This window comes from Astatotilapia calliptera, chromosome 18 (assembly GCF_964374335.1).
Source record: "Astatotilapia calliptera chromosome 18, fAstCal68.1, whole genome shotgun sequence".
Taxonomy (NCBI): domain Eukaryota; kingdom Metazoa; phylum Chordata; class Actinopteri; order Cichliformes; family Cichlidae; genus Astatotilapia; species Astatotilapia calliptera.
The window spans coordinates 35,610,074-35,625,457 of NC_137439.1; the positions used below are offsets into that span (position 1 = coordinate 35,610,074).

The following is a 15,384-nucleotide window of genomic DNA, read 5'->3' on the forward strand; positions in this document are numbered from 1 at the left end:
ACGCAAAGCTACTGGTCCGGACGGGATTCCCGGCCGCGTCCTCAAGTCATGCGCGGCTCAGCTGGCTGGAGTGTTCACACACATCTTCAACCTTTCCCTCTCTCTGTCTGTAGTCCCAGCCTGCTTCAAAATGGCCACCGTCGTCCCTGTACCCAAATCCTCCACCATCTCCTCATTGAACGACTGGCGACCTGTAGCCCTGACCCCCATCGTAAGCAAATGCTTCGAGAAGCTGGTCAGGGACTTCATCTGCTCTGCACTACCCGACTCACTGGTCCCTCTACAGTTCGCATACCGCCACAACAGGTCCACTGATGATGCCATAGCCCTGACACTACACACTGCCCTGTCACACCTGGAGAAGAGAGACACGTATGTGAGGATGCTGTTTGTAGATTACAGCTCAGCATTCAATACCATCGTTCCCTCGAAGCTGGACAGGAAACTGCAGGATCTAGGACTGAGCAGCTCCCTCTGCAGCTGGATCCTTAGCTTCCTGTCTGACAGACGCCAAGTGGTCAGACTGGGCAGCATCACCTCATCCCTCATCACACTGAACACTGGTGCTCCACAGGGGTGTGTACTGAGCCCTCTCCTGTACTCACTCTACACCTACGACTGCACAGCCACTAACAACTCCAACATCATTGTGAAGTTTGCGGACGACACTACAGTGGTGGGTCTTATCACCAACGGTGATGAGACAGCTTACAGGTGTCAATCAATCAATCAATCAATCAAAGGCTTTATTCGCCACATGCAGGTTGCCTTGCAGTGAAACAGGACCCCCCCGACCTTACACACAATTCAATTCAATTCAATTTTATTTATATAGCGCCAAATCACAACATAAGACGCCTCAAGGCGCTTCATAGATACAGAGAAAAAAACCCAACAATCATATGACCCCCTGTGAGCAGCACTTTGGCGACAGTGGGAAGGAAAAACTCCCTTTTAACAGGAAGAAACCTCCAGCAGAACCAGGCTCAGGGAGGGGCGGGGCCATCTGCTGTGATTGGTTGGGGTGAGAGAAGGAAGACAGGATAAAGACATGCTGTGGAAGAGAGACAGAGGTTAATAACAGATATGATTCAATGCAGAGAGGTCTGTTAATACATAGTGAGTGAGAAAGGTGACTGGAAAGGAAAAACTCAATGCATCATGGGAATCCCCGGCTGCCTACACCTATTGCAGCATAACTAAGGGAGGATTCAGGGTCACCTGGTCCAGCCCTAACTATATGCTTTAGCAAAAAGGAAAGTTTGAAGCCTAATCTTGAAAGTAGAGATAGTGTCTGTCTCCTGAATCCAAACTGGAAGCTGGTTCCACAGAAGAGGGGCCTGAAAACTGAAGGCTCTGCCTCCCATTCTACTTTTAAATACTCTAGGAACAACAAGTAGGCCTGCAGAGCGAGAGCGAAGTGCTCTAATAGGGTGATATGGTACTACAAGGTCATTAAGATAAGATGGGGCCTGATTATTTAAGACCTTGTATGTGAGGAGCAGGATTTTGAATCCTGGATTTAACAGGAAGCCAAAACAGGAGAAATCTGCTCTCTCTTTCTAGTCCCTGTCAGGACTCTTGCTGCAGCATTTTGGATCAGCTGAAGGCTTTTCAGGGAATTTTTAGGACTTCCTGATAATAATGAATTACAGTCGTCCAGCCTGGAAGTAATAAATGCATGAACTAGTTTTTCAGCGTCACTCTGAGACAGGATATTTCTAACTTTAGAGATGTTGCACAAATGGAAGAACGCAGTCTTACATATTTGTTTAATATGTGCATTGAAGGACATGTCCTGGTCAAAAATGACTCCAAGGTTCCTCACAGCGTTACTGGAGGCCAAGGTAATGCCATCCAGAGTAAGAATCTGGTTAGATACCATATTTCTAAGCTTTTCAGGGCCGAGTACAATAACCTCAGTTTGATCTGAACTAAGAAGCAGAAAGTTAGCGGCCATCCAGGTCTTTATGTCTTTAAGACATTCCTGCAGTTTAACTCATTGGTGTGTGTTATCTGGCTTCATGGACAGATAGAGCTGGGTGTCATCTGCATAGCAGTGTAAATGTATGCTATGTCTTCTAATGATGCTGCCTAAGGGAAGCATGTATAATGTAAACAGAATTGGTCCTAGCATTGAACCCTGTGGAACTCCATAATTAACCTCAGTGTGTGAAGAGGACTCTCCATTTACATGCACAAACTGGAGTCTATTAGATAGATATGATACAAACCACTGCAGCACAGTACCTGTAATACCTACAGCATGTTCTAATCGCTCTAATAGGATATTATGGTCGACAGTATCGAACGCTGCACTGAGGTCTAGCAGGACAAGCACAGAGATGAGTCCACTGTCAGAGGCCATAAGAAGATCATTTGTAACCTTCACTAAAGCTGTTTCTGTGCTGTGATGAGCTCTGAAACCTGACTGAAACTCTTCAAATAAACCTCTGCAGATGATCTGTTAGCTGTTTGACAACTACTCTTTCAAGGATTTTTGATATGAAAGGAAGGTTGGAGATTGGCCTATAATTAGCTAAGACTGCTGGGTCTAGAGATGCTTTTTGAGTAAAGGTTTAACTACAGCCAGCTTGAAGGCCTGTGGTACATAGCCGATCATTAGAGATAGGTTGATCATATTTAAGATCGAAGAATTAATTAATGGCAGGACTTCTTTGAGCAGTTTTGTAGGAATGGGGTCTAAAAGACACGTTGAAGGTTTGGAGAAAGTAATTATTGAAGTTAACTCAGAAAGATCAATTAGAGAAAAAGAGCAACACAGACATCACATGGGGATACAGATCGGAGATTGGTAGCGTTACAGAAAACAAACACTGAAATATACACTACAATGGGAAAGTACAAGAGGAAAAAAAGAGACCACTACTCATGCTGGGCTCCTGGGAGGACAGCATGAGAACAGGAAACAAAAAAAGCACAACATTATGGAGCACGTGACAAGCCACAGGGTCGGGTGGGGGGTGAGGAGTAATCCGAAGCAAACACAGCAGCCATCCTGCCCAGCGCTACCATTCCAGCGCGGGCTCAGACCCGCCGTGTTCCCCAGGAGGGAACAAGCATCGAAGGCGTTTGGAAAGGGAGGGGGGATGAATGTATGCATATCAGTGTATATGTATGTGTGTGCGTGTCCAGAGTTCAGCTGAGACAGTGTCCTTCGCCCTGCTAGCCTAAGTAAACAGTCTAACAGCCAACCCAGGTGGCCTTGCATGGAATGGGAAGAACAGTCTAAACACAGTTGTTATCAGGGAGTTGTTGTTCGGCTTCAGCCTTGCAACCGCAGCTGGCGCCAAAAGGGTTTCCACATGAAGTGATGGTGGTTTTTACTTTAGTGTGAACAACTCATATGAATTTCAAAGCAGTTCTAACAGTCCAACACTGGTCTCTCAATATCCCGTTGGAGAGCCGCGAGCTTCTCCATGATGTTATCAAACTTGCGCTCTGTGATGTTGTCATTCTTGTGCTCAAAGAGCCGATTCTGAGAACTCACGACCACAGTGAGCCTCCCCAAGATGTAATCCAGTCTGCACTCAGAGATCTTATTATGAGTATTCACGGCAGCCGTAAGCCTCTCAAAGATCTTATCCGTGCTGCACTCAATGAGCCCATTTTGAGAAACTCACGCCTCTTCCCATCGTTTTAACAACCATCGCACCCTCAACGTCGCAAAGACAAAGGAGTTGATAGTGGACTTCCGGAGGTGCAGCACACATGCCCATCACCATCAACGGCGCTGCTGTGGAGAGAGTGAGCAGCTTCCAGTTCCTTGGTGTACTCTATCATCAGCAGGACGGTATGCTGACCATCTGACTGTATGTGTTCCAAAACACTATCACCAGCCGAGAAAGAGGAAACCAGCGGATGTCGCGCTAAACAACAGCAGCACGTTTAAGCTTGATCAGCTGTTGTTAGAATTTATTTAATATTAATTTCTAGTATCAGCTGATGTTTGCTGGAGCCACAGCTGTAAAGCTGCTGGTCATGATGTCGGTTTGGATATGTGGTGAGAGGGAAACATGATGATGAAACCAGGAGATGTCCTTACTGAACCATCAGAGCTGTGATGGAGAAACAGGTTTACCTTTTAGGTGACATGGATGAGTTGAAGTTATGAACTGTTTCTAAGAGGCAAATAACACCAGGATCCTTTTCTAAGTAGCTGACAGCTGGTAACTGTGCAGGGGCGGATCTAGTTCTGCCAGGGGGGCAGGTAGGGCATTAACAGGGAGAGGGGGGCACACACTTTTATTTTTTATTCTCATTTAAAATGCTTTTAATAAATAATTATCTGAATCTTACAACCAAAGTTTTTATCTGATATAAAATGTATAGAAATCACACATATACCAACAAGACTGTACATCACTGTCACAACAGCGTTTTCATTCAAAGGCTTTATGGCTTTAATACCTGGGGGGCCGGTCTCTCGTCAAAATGCCCGGGCTGTTTTTTTGTCCCAGTCCAGCCCTGGGCGCGACACGCAGTGAGTTAATCTGAGAAGGTGCATTAAAAAAAATTAATGACGGTGCACATCGCACATTAGTTGTGCCGCTTCTTAATGACAGTATCTTAGCTAACAACCCCAACTACCAGATTCAACTTGTAATTGGCTAAAAAATAACTTCGCTTACCGGTGAGAGGGACGTTGCTAGCTGGTAGTTTTTTCAAGCGATGTTGAATGTGGTAGGACTCGACTTAAGCGGTCAAAGAAGTGCAGGAGACTGATGCTGTCCAGTGTAGCAAGTGATTTATTCACCATTCTGTGGCCCAAGAATATTTACAAAGAAACAAATAAGAAACTCAACTCTATAATAAACTCAATTCAAATAAACATAACTGAACTTAAATCAACGGAAATTAAGGTCAAACTGCACACAGCTACACTGACCTGAACCCGTCTTCTGAAACACCTGCGTTCTAGTGATGTGACGTTCTGTATCGAGGCTTCGGAGCGTGTGTCGAGTAATGGAGGGGGCGTTTCCGCGAAGCGCGTATCGAGGCTTGCTTCATTTATGGGAGGAGCTGAAAATGATGACGTCCGAAGCCTCGCTGCCCGGCTGTACCACGTGACTGGTTCATGAAGCGGTTCGAACTTTGCCGCAAATAATCATTTTCCATACTGCCAGCATAAATATACACAGTATACTGCCATCACTACACTATAGGTGTTTTACACACTCCTTTTGTTGTTGACATTTACAGGCTGTGTGCAAAATGCCACACTCTTCAAATTCATGCCAGCTATTATTTTTACGTCCAGTAGGTGTCCTGCTAGAGCAAATGAAGCTTCATGAAGCTTCGCGTTGGGGTGAACCAATTGGATATAAAGCTCCAGTGCTTCATGGGGCTTCATCTGCCCATCACTACTGCGTTCGTCTGCTTAAATAGTCCCCTTAATCAAACACTTTCTCCTCTGGACTATTCCATTCAGTAGGTAGGTGAGATGAACATGATTATATTCATCCTCTACTACTCCTCTTGACTGGCAACATAAACTCTGGTGTAATCAATACATATCACAACATTAAATCTATTTCTTTATAAACCCTTTAAAATCAACTTTATTAAATTATAAGAATTCTTCCCCTCCTGCCCTTGGTCTCTTCCTGTGACCTCAGATGAACCCAGAAGGTATAAAGCAGGAAGTAGAACTACATTTCCTCCTTTTGCTTCTGGAAGACAGGTAGGTAAAGGTAAGTTCAAACAATACAAATTAACAGTTGAAATAAATAACATGTTAACTTAAACTTGTATGAATTGATTTAAACCAAGATGTTATATTATAGTGATGGGCAGATGAAGCCCCATGAAGCACTGGAGCTTTTCATCCAATTGGTTCACCCCAACGCGAAGCTTCATGAAGCTTCATTTGCTCTAGCAGGACACCTACTGGACGTAAAAATAATAGCTGGCATGAATTTGAAGAGTGTGGCATTTTGCACACAGCCTGTAAATGTCAACAACAAAAGGAGTGTGTAAAACATGTATATTGTAGTGATGGCAGTATACTGTGTATATTTATGCTGGCAGTATGGAAAATGATTATTTGCGGCAAAGTTCGAACCGCTTCATGAACCAGTCACGTGGTACAGCCGGGCAGCGAGGCTTCGGACGTCATCATTTTCAGCTCCTCCCATAAATGAAGCAAGCCTCGATACGCGCTTCGCGGAAACGCCCCCTCCATTACTCGACACACGCTCCGAAGCCTCGATACAGAACGTCCCATCACTATTATATTATATAATCTGTAAAAGTGCAGAACATAAACAAACCCGGGATAGTAGATGTTTGCCTGTTGCAGATTACATGTGAAATATGGTTAAATCAAAACAAGAATGTTAACTAAGAATGTAGACAAATGGTCTTCTCACCCACTTTGTCACATTGAAATTTTCACATTCCGACACTTCAAATGCTTCAGGAGCTGTCTGCTCAGCGCAGCATCAGCACCACGGAAATACACGGATACATCCGTAGACTCGAGACAGAATTCACAATGGGTTTTCGGGGCTTTCAGGTGTTTGGACCAATGTTTTCTTTTCTAATCAAATCAAAAAGCTTTAATGAGCAGCTGGATTTGTCTCGCATTAACTGGTTGGACACAGAGGACATCGAAATGCAGCTGATTGAACTGAAAAGCTCGACTCTGTGGGGTCAAAGTTTGTAGAACTACGGACGCAGCTGGAATCCACAGCTGTGCGTGTTCATGGAGCTGCATGTTCACCTGCTGGACGTCACTACCTGACAAGTTTAACTGTCTTCAGAACATTGCAGAGGCCTTATTGACAGTGTTTGGCTCTACATGTCTGTGTGAGCAGATTTTCTCTCACACGAGTCCTCAGGTAGCCTCTGAATGCTGGACACTCGGAGACCTGTGTGTCTGAGTGGGAGACCAGAGGTCACATTAACATGTGTGTCTCTGTATTAACAAACATGCCATATTGGCCCAGTTTATTTTTCTTATCATTGTTGTGAGGAGACTGTCATGATATGAGTGAACAGTTGTTGTTTAAGGTGCAGTTCATGTGGAAGCCACCGGAGGGTGGTGTGGAGATAATAAAAAAGTGATGGCTAAAACCTAAGACGGTGTCATGTCTGCTCCCTGAAGCAATATCGTAACAGAGACCATAAATAGCATTTGGATTTTCTGTTGTACAGTTCATTTGCTGTTATGGATAAAAAGTGTCTTTTTTTGTTTCCAAACAGCTGATAAATATTCGCTGATAGCTGCCAACATCTGTGAACATAATTTTATAAAGTGGTTCTATATAGTAAGTAACTGTTAATATAGAGCGTTATTGAATTTATTGCTAATGCAATCATGTGGCACACTGACTTCTGAGGGAATTTTAGATGCACTCATCATCAGAAAGGTTGTCGACCCCTGTAATAGATCCATACACTGATATATATAACGGAACAAAACGTTCACCTGCTTTTATAGCCGGAACTTTATAATGTGACACACAGAGGAAACAGTCCTGGCGCTACGTCTAAGTTAGCCGCTTGTTGAAGCTGGAAAACGGTTGCATTCGCGTATAACAGAGAAATATTTGAGCTGTCAAAGTAACGATGTGTTCCGTTGAGTATTTGCGAGAGTTTGTTTGCGAGAGACTAACGGCTGCTGCTGAAGAGATATTCGGCGTCTTTGTTAAAACGATGGTCCAGAATGAGGCCGAGATCAGTCAGCGCAGACTGCAGGATATCACTGTGAAGTTCCCCAAAATAAAGTTACACAGAATCGGTAGGTAACGCTCCGATGGTGTTAATGAACCCAGAGTGGTACTGCTATGTGTTTGAGTACTGGTGAGCTGATGGACGGCGCTACCGAGCATGCTCACGTCTGTGATGTGATTCTTAGGTAAGCGTTAGTGAGGTTTGGGGTGTGTCCAAATTCAGGGGCTGCATCCTTTAAAGGACCCGGCCTGCCCGTGCACGAAAGACGGGAAGACCGGAAGTTAGCGGCTTCTGTAGGTCTCACCTAAGACGCGCGCCTCCTGTTGCCTAGCAACCGTGACAGTACCTGTTACACCCTTGGTGACCAGCATGCTCGACAGAAATAGAGAAAATCTTTATTTTGTGACTTTTATTGGAGAAATTGAGATGTTTCAGTGTCCTGTGATGATTCACCACAGCCATGGGCTGAGTCACAACGGTAATGTTAACTTCCTACATTATTAAGCCTGCAGCTATTGATTATTTTCTAATGATTATACCATCAATTAATTGAGTAATCTGATAAGAAATACTTTTGTCTTATTAATGAGCAGTTATAAATATTCAAAAGAGAAACCAAAATGAATAGAATAAACTCCTCATTGGTTCCATTTTAGAAATTGCAATGTTTTAAACTACATACAACATCTATTTGTACGTGCCATATTTAATAAAAACAATTCTTGAAAGAAAACATTTTAAATAAATAAATTTTTATTTATATAGCACCTTTCAAGACAGAATCACAAAGTGCTGCACATAAGTTTGCAAGTCTTGCTACTGAGTCCACAGTTCTTAATGTTAGGGGGGAGAGTTCCACAGTCTCGGGGCCACAGTGGCAAAAGCTCTGTCACCCTGAGTCCTCCTCTTAGTATTTTTTTTATAGCAAGTAAGCCCTGATCAGATGACCTCAAAGACCTGCTAGGGACATCGGGCTGTAGCAGATCAAAGATGTAGGCTGGTGCCAGTCCGTGCACAGCTCTGTAGGTCAAGACCAGGATCTTAAAATCGACTCTAAATTTAACAGGAAGCCAGTGTAACTGAGATAATAACGGTGTCACATGTGAGTACTTGCAGGATTTTGTCAAAAGCCTCGCTGCAGCGTTTTGCACAACCTGCAGCCGATACAGTGAACCTTTGCTTAGACACATAAACAGCGAATTACAATAATCCAAGCGTGACGAAATAAATGCATCTATAGCAATCTCGAGTTCAGAGCGAGATAAAACCGGGCTCAGCTTAGCCACATTTCTTAAATGATAAAAACAAGACCGAGCCAGAGATTTCACATGCCAAGACATGACACCTAAATTCCTGATAGAGGATTTAACATAAAGTGAGAGAGGACCGAGGGCTTTCACTATCTGCGATAGAAACCTATCAGGGGCGCATACGAGGACTTCGGTTTTCCCCTCGTTGAGTTGGAGGAAATTTGCAGCCATCCAACGTTTGATCAAATCTAAGCAATCATTCAGACGCTGAAGCTTAGATAAATCCTCGGGCATAAAAGAAACGTACAACTGAATGTCATTAGCATAATTTTCTTAAATGCAAAAAAATACAAATAATCTCAAGTATGGTCAAAATCTATATGCAATCTAAACGCAGGCATAAAAAAATTAGTGTCGAGGATTATTTATGATCACATTGCTTGATGAATCGTAGTCCTTCATCTCTCCCCTTGCAGCTGGACGCTTGCAGAGGGAAGTCAAAAATGGCAGCAAACATTTATCAAGTATCAGTTAACTTGCAAAGGTGAAAACACAATTTTGAGTTCAAATTGCATGGACTTGTTTTATATGTTTTAAACAAAGAGAAAGGGGAAACGGGACATCCTGCTGATATGTTCAGGTTGTATGATATAAGCATGACAAAAACAGAACAGAAACTGGGTGAGTGTTTCTCCATTCACTGTCAGTCTTGTTATTTGTTGCTCTATACAGGATGAGAACACATTCAACTAAAACACAGCATGGTTAAGTTAGTCCTTTGTTTTATCTTGGGATAAGGTGGGGCTCTTTAAAGGGCCACACATTACACACCAGTTTTTAGTTAGGATCGCTAATATGATGAGTATCACAGACACTCAGATTCATCCCATCACTGTCACTGACCACTAACACTACCATGCAGTGGTTTCTATCTTTTTGACATTACTCTAAGAACAAGATTTCTTAATCATCAATCATCCTCACGATTTAAATTTGTAACGCTCTCAACCCCCAGAATTAACAGAATTTGGACAAACTGCCCGAAATGCATTGACAGAGATATTTCAGGGATATAGACTCAGTCTGCGCTCCATATGGGTTAATTGTTAAATGCGTTAGTTGTGATGACGGCACATTAACGCTGACAGCACTAAAAAAATATAAAGTCCCCAATTTGGGATTTCTTTGGCTTTAAACCAAATAAAAGAGGTAAACCTAAGGATGTAACCAAAGTGGTGTGCCGCTTGTGCAGACGTATAGTGCGAGCAAAGCTCTCAAACACGACTAACTGACATGAGCATGTACATGTCCACCATCCGGCTGAGTATGCTAGGCTATCACCAGCTTCTGCAGCTCTCTGAGGAGGGGCATTTGCTCGCAGATCAAAGAGGGTGCTGTTAAAACAGCGCTATTATTTTTTTTTCTGTTGACTTCTATGAGCTCCATCATGATTAGCAAACCTAGTCATGGGAAAATAAATAAATAAATCGCCCTTGTAAACACTATCGTCAATCGTCGATATATTGTCCAATTGCCCAACCCTAGGCTGATCATTTTCATTTCTATCACACGATGTGGATCCTCTTGGTCCTAACACTCTATACTCCTTATCAGTATAGATCAGTGTTTCAGTACTAAGTATGAGTGTTTTTCTGTCATCACACATGTAACCTTGTTTTGTCCCTTTGTCTCGATAGACCTCCCACAACAACTTGTCATTAATAATAAAGATGAGGCTCTTATAGAGCAGCAGCAGCACTGTAACCAGGAAAGGAACTCCAGATTGGTCCAGGAGGAAGCAGAGCCTCTCCTGATAAAAGAGGAGCAAGAGGAAGACTGTTCCAGTAAGCTGCTTGTATTAACAGAGACCAGCACCTTTATGGTGACTTTAACTAATTAGGAGTGGTTGATGAACCCGACCCAAACGTTAACCAGTTCCTCTCTCAAACTTCTCCTGTAGTGGACACCAGAGACCAGCAAGGAACTAAACATGTAGAAATGGGATCAACCACCAATGAGGAGCTGAAGCCAAAGAAGAAATGTCACAGAACCAAAAATTACAATGTGGACATCTCTCCCATGTCAGGGAGTCACTGTAACATGGACACAGGTAAGAAATCTGTACATATAACGATCGCTCCCAAGGCCCGGCCCGGACAAGCAGCAGCAGGATTATAACCATGTTTAAGCTCAACTTTTAAAATATCAAGTATTAAGTGTCTTTGGTGCCTAGATGAAAATCAGTCAGAGTGTAGCAATTAGACATCTGGTGCTTTTCTAAACAAATGTTCTTGCTGTTCAAGAATTGGACGACTTGTTCCTGTCGTGTTTCTCTCTAAATGCTGCGTCCTCATCGCCAGCTGTAGCCCTGGCATAGCTGCAGTGTGTCCAACCCAGTGAGAATAAGATCATCAGGATTATTGAACGGGAATATTGTTCATCAATCCTTTGTTCAGTTCAGTCTACTGATCCCTTTGACTGTGGCCTCCTCCGTTAGGCTCACGAGGTTAACCTGCTGGTTTACACTGTGCTGACCACAACTAAGAAGCTCACGTCTTGGTTTCTTAGACATGTTTCGTTTTGTTTTTCAGTCAGAGAAAACAAAATATCTACAATATTAAGTCGGGGTTAGAGGAACATTTCTCTGTAGCCACCACGTCACCATACGCTTCCCAGAAACCCCAAATGGTCAAAAGTAGAATTATAACATCACCGTACTCTCAGCAATATTCAAATTTTAAGTGGATGGTTCAACAAAAATGTGTTGATTCAGGAAGGACATTTGAGCCCCTTCACACGCAGAGAAAAGCTAGTTGGAAAACACTGGCAGCCATCTTGAAAACCCATCTTGTGGTTTGTTGTAGGTTCATGTTCAAATTTCTGTCCACTGTTCACTCTTTGTGTCTCTTTGTAAGTGAGGTTTATTTATGAAGCGCTTTTCATAGACAGGCAGTCACGAAGCGCTGTACACAAAGGTTACAATAAAGAAAACATTAAGTAACAAAATAGACAATATAAACAATGCAAATTCAAAACAATTCAGAAGTGTTGATTAACAGAAGGCCTGTTTAAATAATAAAGTTTTAACTGCTTTTTAAAGGATTCCACAGAGTCAACCAAACGTAACTGTGGTGGTACGACTGAAAGGCTCCGCCCCCTTTCGCCTTCAGTCGTGTTCGGGGAGAAACCAACAAACTCTGAGCCTGTGAGCGAAGACAACGAGCAGCAGAGTATTTTATAAGAAGCTGGGGCCATTTAGTGCTCTGTATGTTAAAACAAGAATTTCATCATCTATTGGGAGCCAGTGTGAAGAATATAAAATGGACTACCGTTAGCCAGAATTCATTTGTTTACATGTGAGCAGCTGATAATAGTTAAACTTTCTTTGTCCGGCCTGGCTTTCTGCTTCAGGCTTCGTGTGCGCTCACATAAAATGAGGTGTTTCATACACAGATTACTCCAATCAGAAACTTTATCAGATGAAAATAATAAAATGTTGATTAAAGATCTGTACAGAATATAAAAAATGTGTTGCAAATAAGAGAAAATTCATTCTGCAGGGACTCTTTCATCTTGGGATTTTGAGCGTGAAGCAGTAAAATAAATATTTCAACTCAAGTTGATTGTGTTAATCCTGCTGTTTATTTTTAAAATGACAGCTGCACATTAGAGCGCTGAAGTTCGAACTAAAACATCTACCCTAACCTGGACCTACAACATGCTGCACACCAAACAGCTTCAGCTGAAGTGAAACCTGAACCCACTGGTGTTAACAATCCGTTGGCCGTCACAAAATTTGCTTAGATCTTCATTTGTATATGAATACAGCACTGACTGTTTTATGTGCCACTTTGTCTCTCCAGACCAGCTCCAGCAATATGTCTGCAAGGAGGAGGTTCTCGAGGACTTGTACCTCTTTAACCTGGAGAACTCTGGTCTGGATCAACAGGACGTTGGATCGGCTAAGATTAAGGAAGAATGGACGGAACTTTGCACAAGTCAGGAGAGACAGGAGCTTGTAATTGACCAGGAAACCAGTCCATTAACAGCAATTTATGAGGAAAAAAACTACTGCCAGCCGAAACCAAGCAGTCACCTGCTCCTCTCTCACAACTCTCTACATCAAAAAAGAACATCCACAGATGACAAACCATATTCTTGCAACACTTGTGGGAAAAGATTTAAATATGCATCAAAGCTAAAAATACACACGAGCATTCACACAGGTGAGAGGCCATTCTCGTGTGACGCATGTGGGAAAACATTCAGGAGAAAGGATAACTTGTTGGTCCATATAAGAACTCACACCGGTGAGAAGCCATATTCCTGCAGCATTTGTGGGAAAGCATTTAGAGACAGCTCAAATCTGATATATCACATTAGATTTCACACAGGTGAGAAGCGATACTCGTGTGAAACATGTGGGAAAAGATTTTATCATAAAGGCAATTTAACGGTGCACATGGTGACGCACACAGGTATAAAACCTTACCACTGCAAGATTTGTGGAAAAAGATTTGCTTGCTTAGCAAACTTGAAAATTCATGCAAGGACTCATACGGGTGAGAAGCCATATTCTTGTGCGACATGTGGCAAAACTTTTAGTCAGAGGACAAATCTGAAATTCCACACAAGAATCCACACAGGCGAGAAGCCGTATTCCTGTAAAACATGTGGGAAAAGTTTCATTCAAATGAGGGATTTGACCGTGCACATAAGGACTCACACGGGTGAGAAGCCCTATTCCTGTGTAACCTGTGGTAAGAGCTTCAGTCAGAACAGTCATTTGAATGTCCACATGAGAACTCACACAGGTGAGAGGCCATATTCTTGCAAAACTTGTGGTAAAACTTTCAGTCAAAATAGTCATTTGACTGTCCACATGGGGTCTCACACAAGTGAGAGTTCTTGCAAAACATTTGCAAAAACTTTTAGTCAAAATGAGAACTCACACAGCTGAGAGGCAGCGCCTTTGCAAATCTAGCAAAGGTTTCAGTTTCATGTCAGCAGTTGGCAAAGAATCACATTAAACTGGATCTCTACACCGTTAGCTTCTTTACTTGAATCTGTGGAACATGCCAATGACAGCAGAGTTTGACAGGCATAAAAGAGTATTTTGCACCAACAAGGAGCTATTAGTTAAAAAAGTAGCATAGTGTGCAGTGTGTCCTTAAATAACCTGAAACTACACAAGAAAGTGTGGCAGTAATAGGGTGACTGTCAAGCAGCCATTCTTAGAAAGGAACACTTCAAGGATGCTAAATTACACAAGAACTAGACTGAAAATGAGCAGCAGCAGGGCATTTGGGGTGAGACTCCAAACCTTGGGTCAAAAGTCATACATGCATACAGGAGAGGGTAACAAAAGCCGTATGTAAAACATGGTGGAGGCTCTGTGGTGATTTGGAGCTGCATTTCAGCCAGTGGTGTAAGGGATCTTGTGTGGGATCATCTTATAAACCTTTTAAAACATGGCTTCAGCGTACATGTAAATATGTATATACATCTGTATATACATATGTATATACCAGTATGGTACATGTACTGTATTGGTCCCAGTGTAGGTCATAGTGTGAGTTGTCACTGTGTGCTAAATTTGTATTCAAACACTAACTGAAAAGTGTGTGAGTCTTGGAAACATTTATCTGTTGAAAACCTTTTGTTTCTGTTTTTTGGTGAGTTCTGAACCTTTTTGTCCCACTTTGTTCCAGACTTCGAGTATAACATTAAAACTTGATTTGTGTCAAAACTGCCTTTTAAACTAACTTCCTTTTGTCAACGAGGTTTCAATATTTACTTCCTTTTCTGATGGACTGACTTTAAATCTTTCTTTCTGTGTTTCAAAACAACACTGGATACAAATTCATGTGACCATTAGGTTCTGTACGGTAAACGTACACTGATACTAATGCAAACGGAAAACGTAACGTTCACGGTGGTCCAACAAAAATAAACACTATGTAGGAAAATCAAGCAAACTGGGATTTATAATAAATCATCCTGAAATATACCCCATATGTGTGATGATGTTTGTGCAAATCTTCGTTCAGATTGGCCCAGCCGTTAAGGAGGAGGTGGGGTACGTACAGATGTGTACGTGCATACTTTGTGATTAGGGCCGGCTCTACGCTGGGGCAAGAGGGGGCAGCGGCCCCTTAAACAAACATCCTGCCCCGTTAAGTCAAACTTTTAGACGTTGAAGGACAATAATAGATTTCCCACAAACTGAATATGGACAAGATTTAGTACATTTACTACAGTAGCTCTCATTCGCTCTTTTCCTCCGTACTCTGTGTGCAGGCTCACACAGCACTCACCAGAGATCCCTCCCCCCCAGCTAAGCATCCAATCACTGTCAGTATGCAAATGAGCCTGTGTCAGGTTTCTCAGTAGGCAGGGTAGAGCAAAATGAAGCAGCAAATCTCTGTCGTCTCGT

At 42.6% G+C, this 15,384-nt stretch overlaps 1 protein-coding gene across 3 annotated transcripts; it reads left to right on the plus strand.

Moving 5' to 3' along the window:
* Window positions 1–7,478: 7,478 nt before the first annotated feature.
* On the plus strand, window positions 7,479–14,697 carry LOC113011006 (uncharacterized). Of its 3 annotated transcripts, none has more exons than XM_026150367.2 (4): window positions 7,479–7,765; window positions 10,646–10,792; window positions 10,909–11,058; window positions 12,812–14,697. In XM_026150367.2, exons 1-4 carry the CDS (start codon window positions 7,594–7,596, stop codon window positions 13,906–13,908), a joined length of 1,566 nt encoding a protein of 521 aa, XP_026006152.2. In that variant the 5' UTR covers window positions 7,479–7,593; the 3' UTR covers window positions 13,909–14,697. The 3 variants fall into 3 exon arrangements, with proteins under 3 accessions (XP_026006152.2, XP_026006153.2, XP_080148866.1); XM_026150368.2 differs by lacking the exon at window positions 12,812–14,697 and adding an exon at window positions 12,049–12,566; XM_080292740.1 differs by lacking the exon at window positions 7,479–7,765 and adding an exon at window positions 7,814–8,176.
* The last annotated feature ends 687 nt before the right edge of the window (window positions 14,698–15,384 follow it).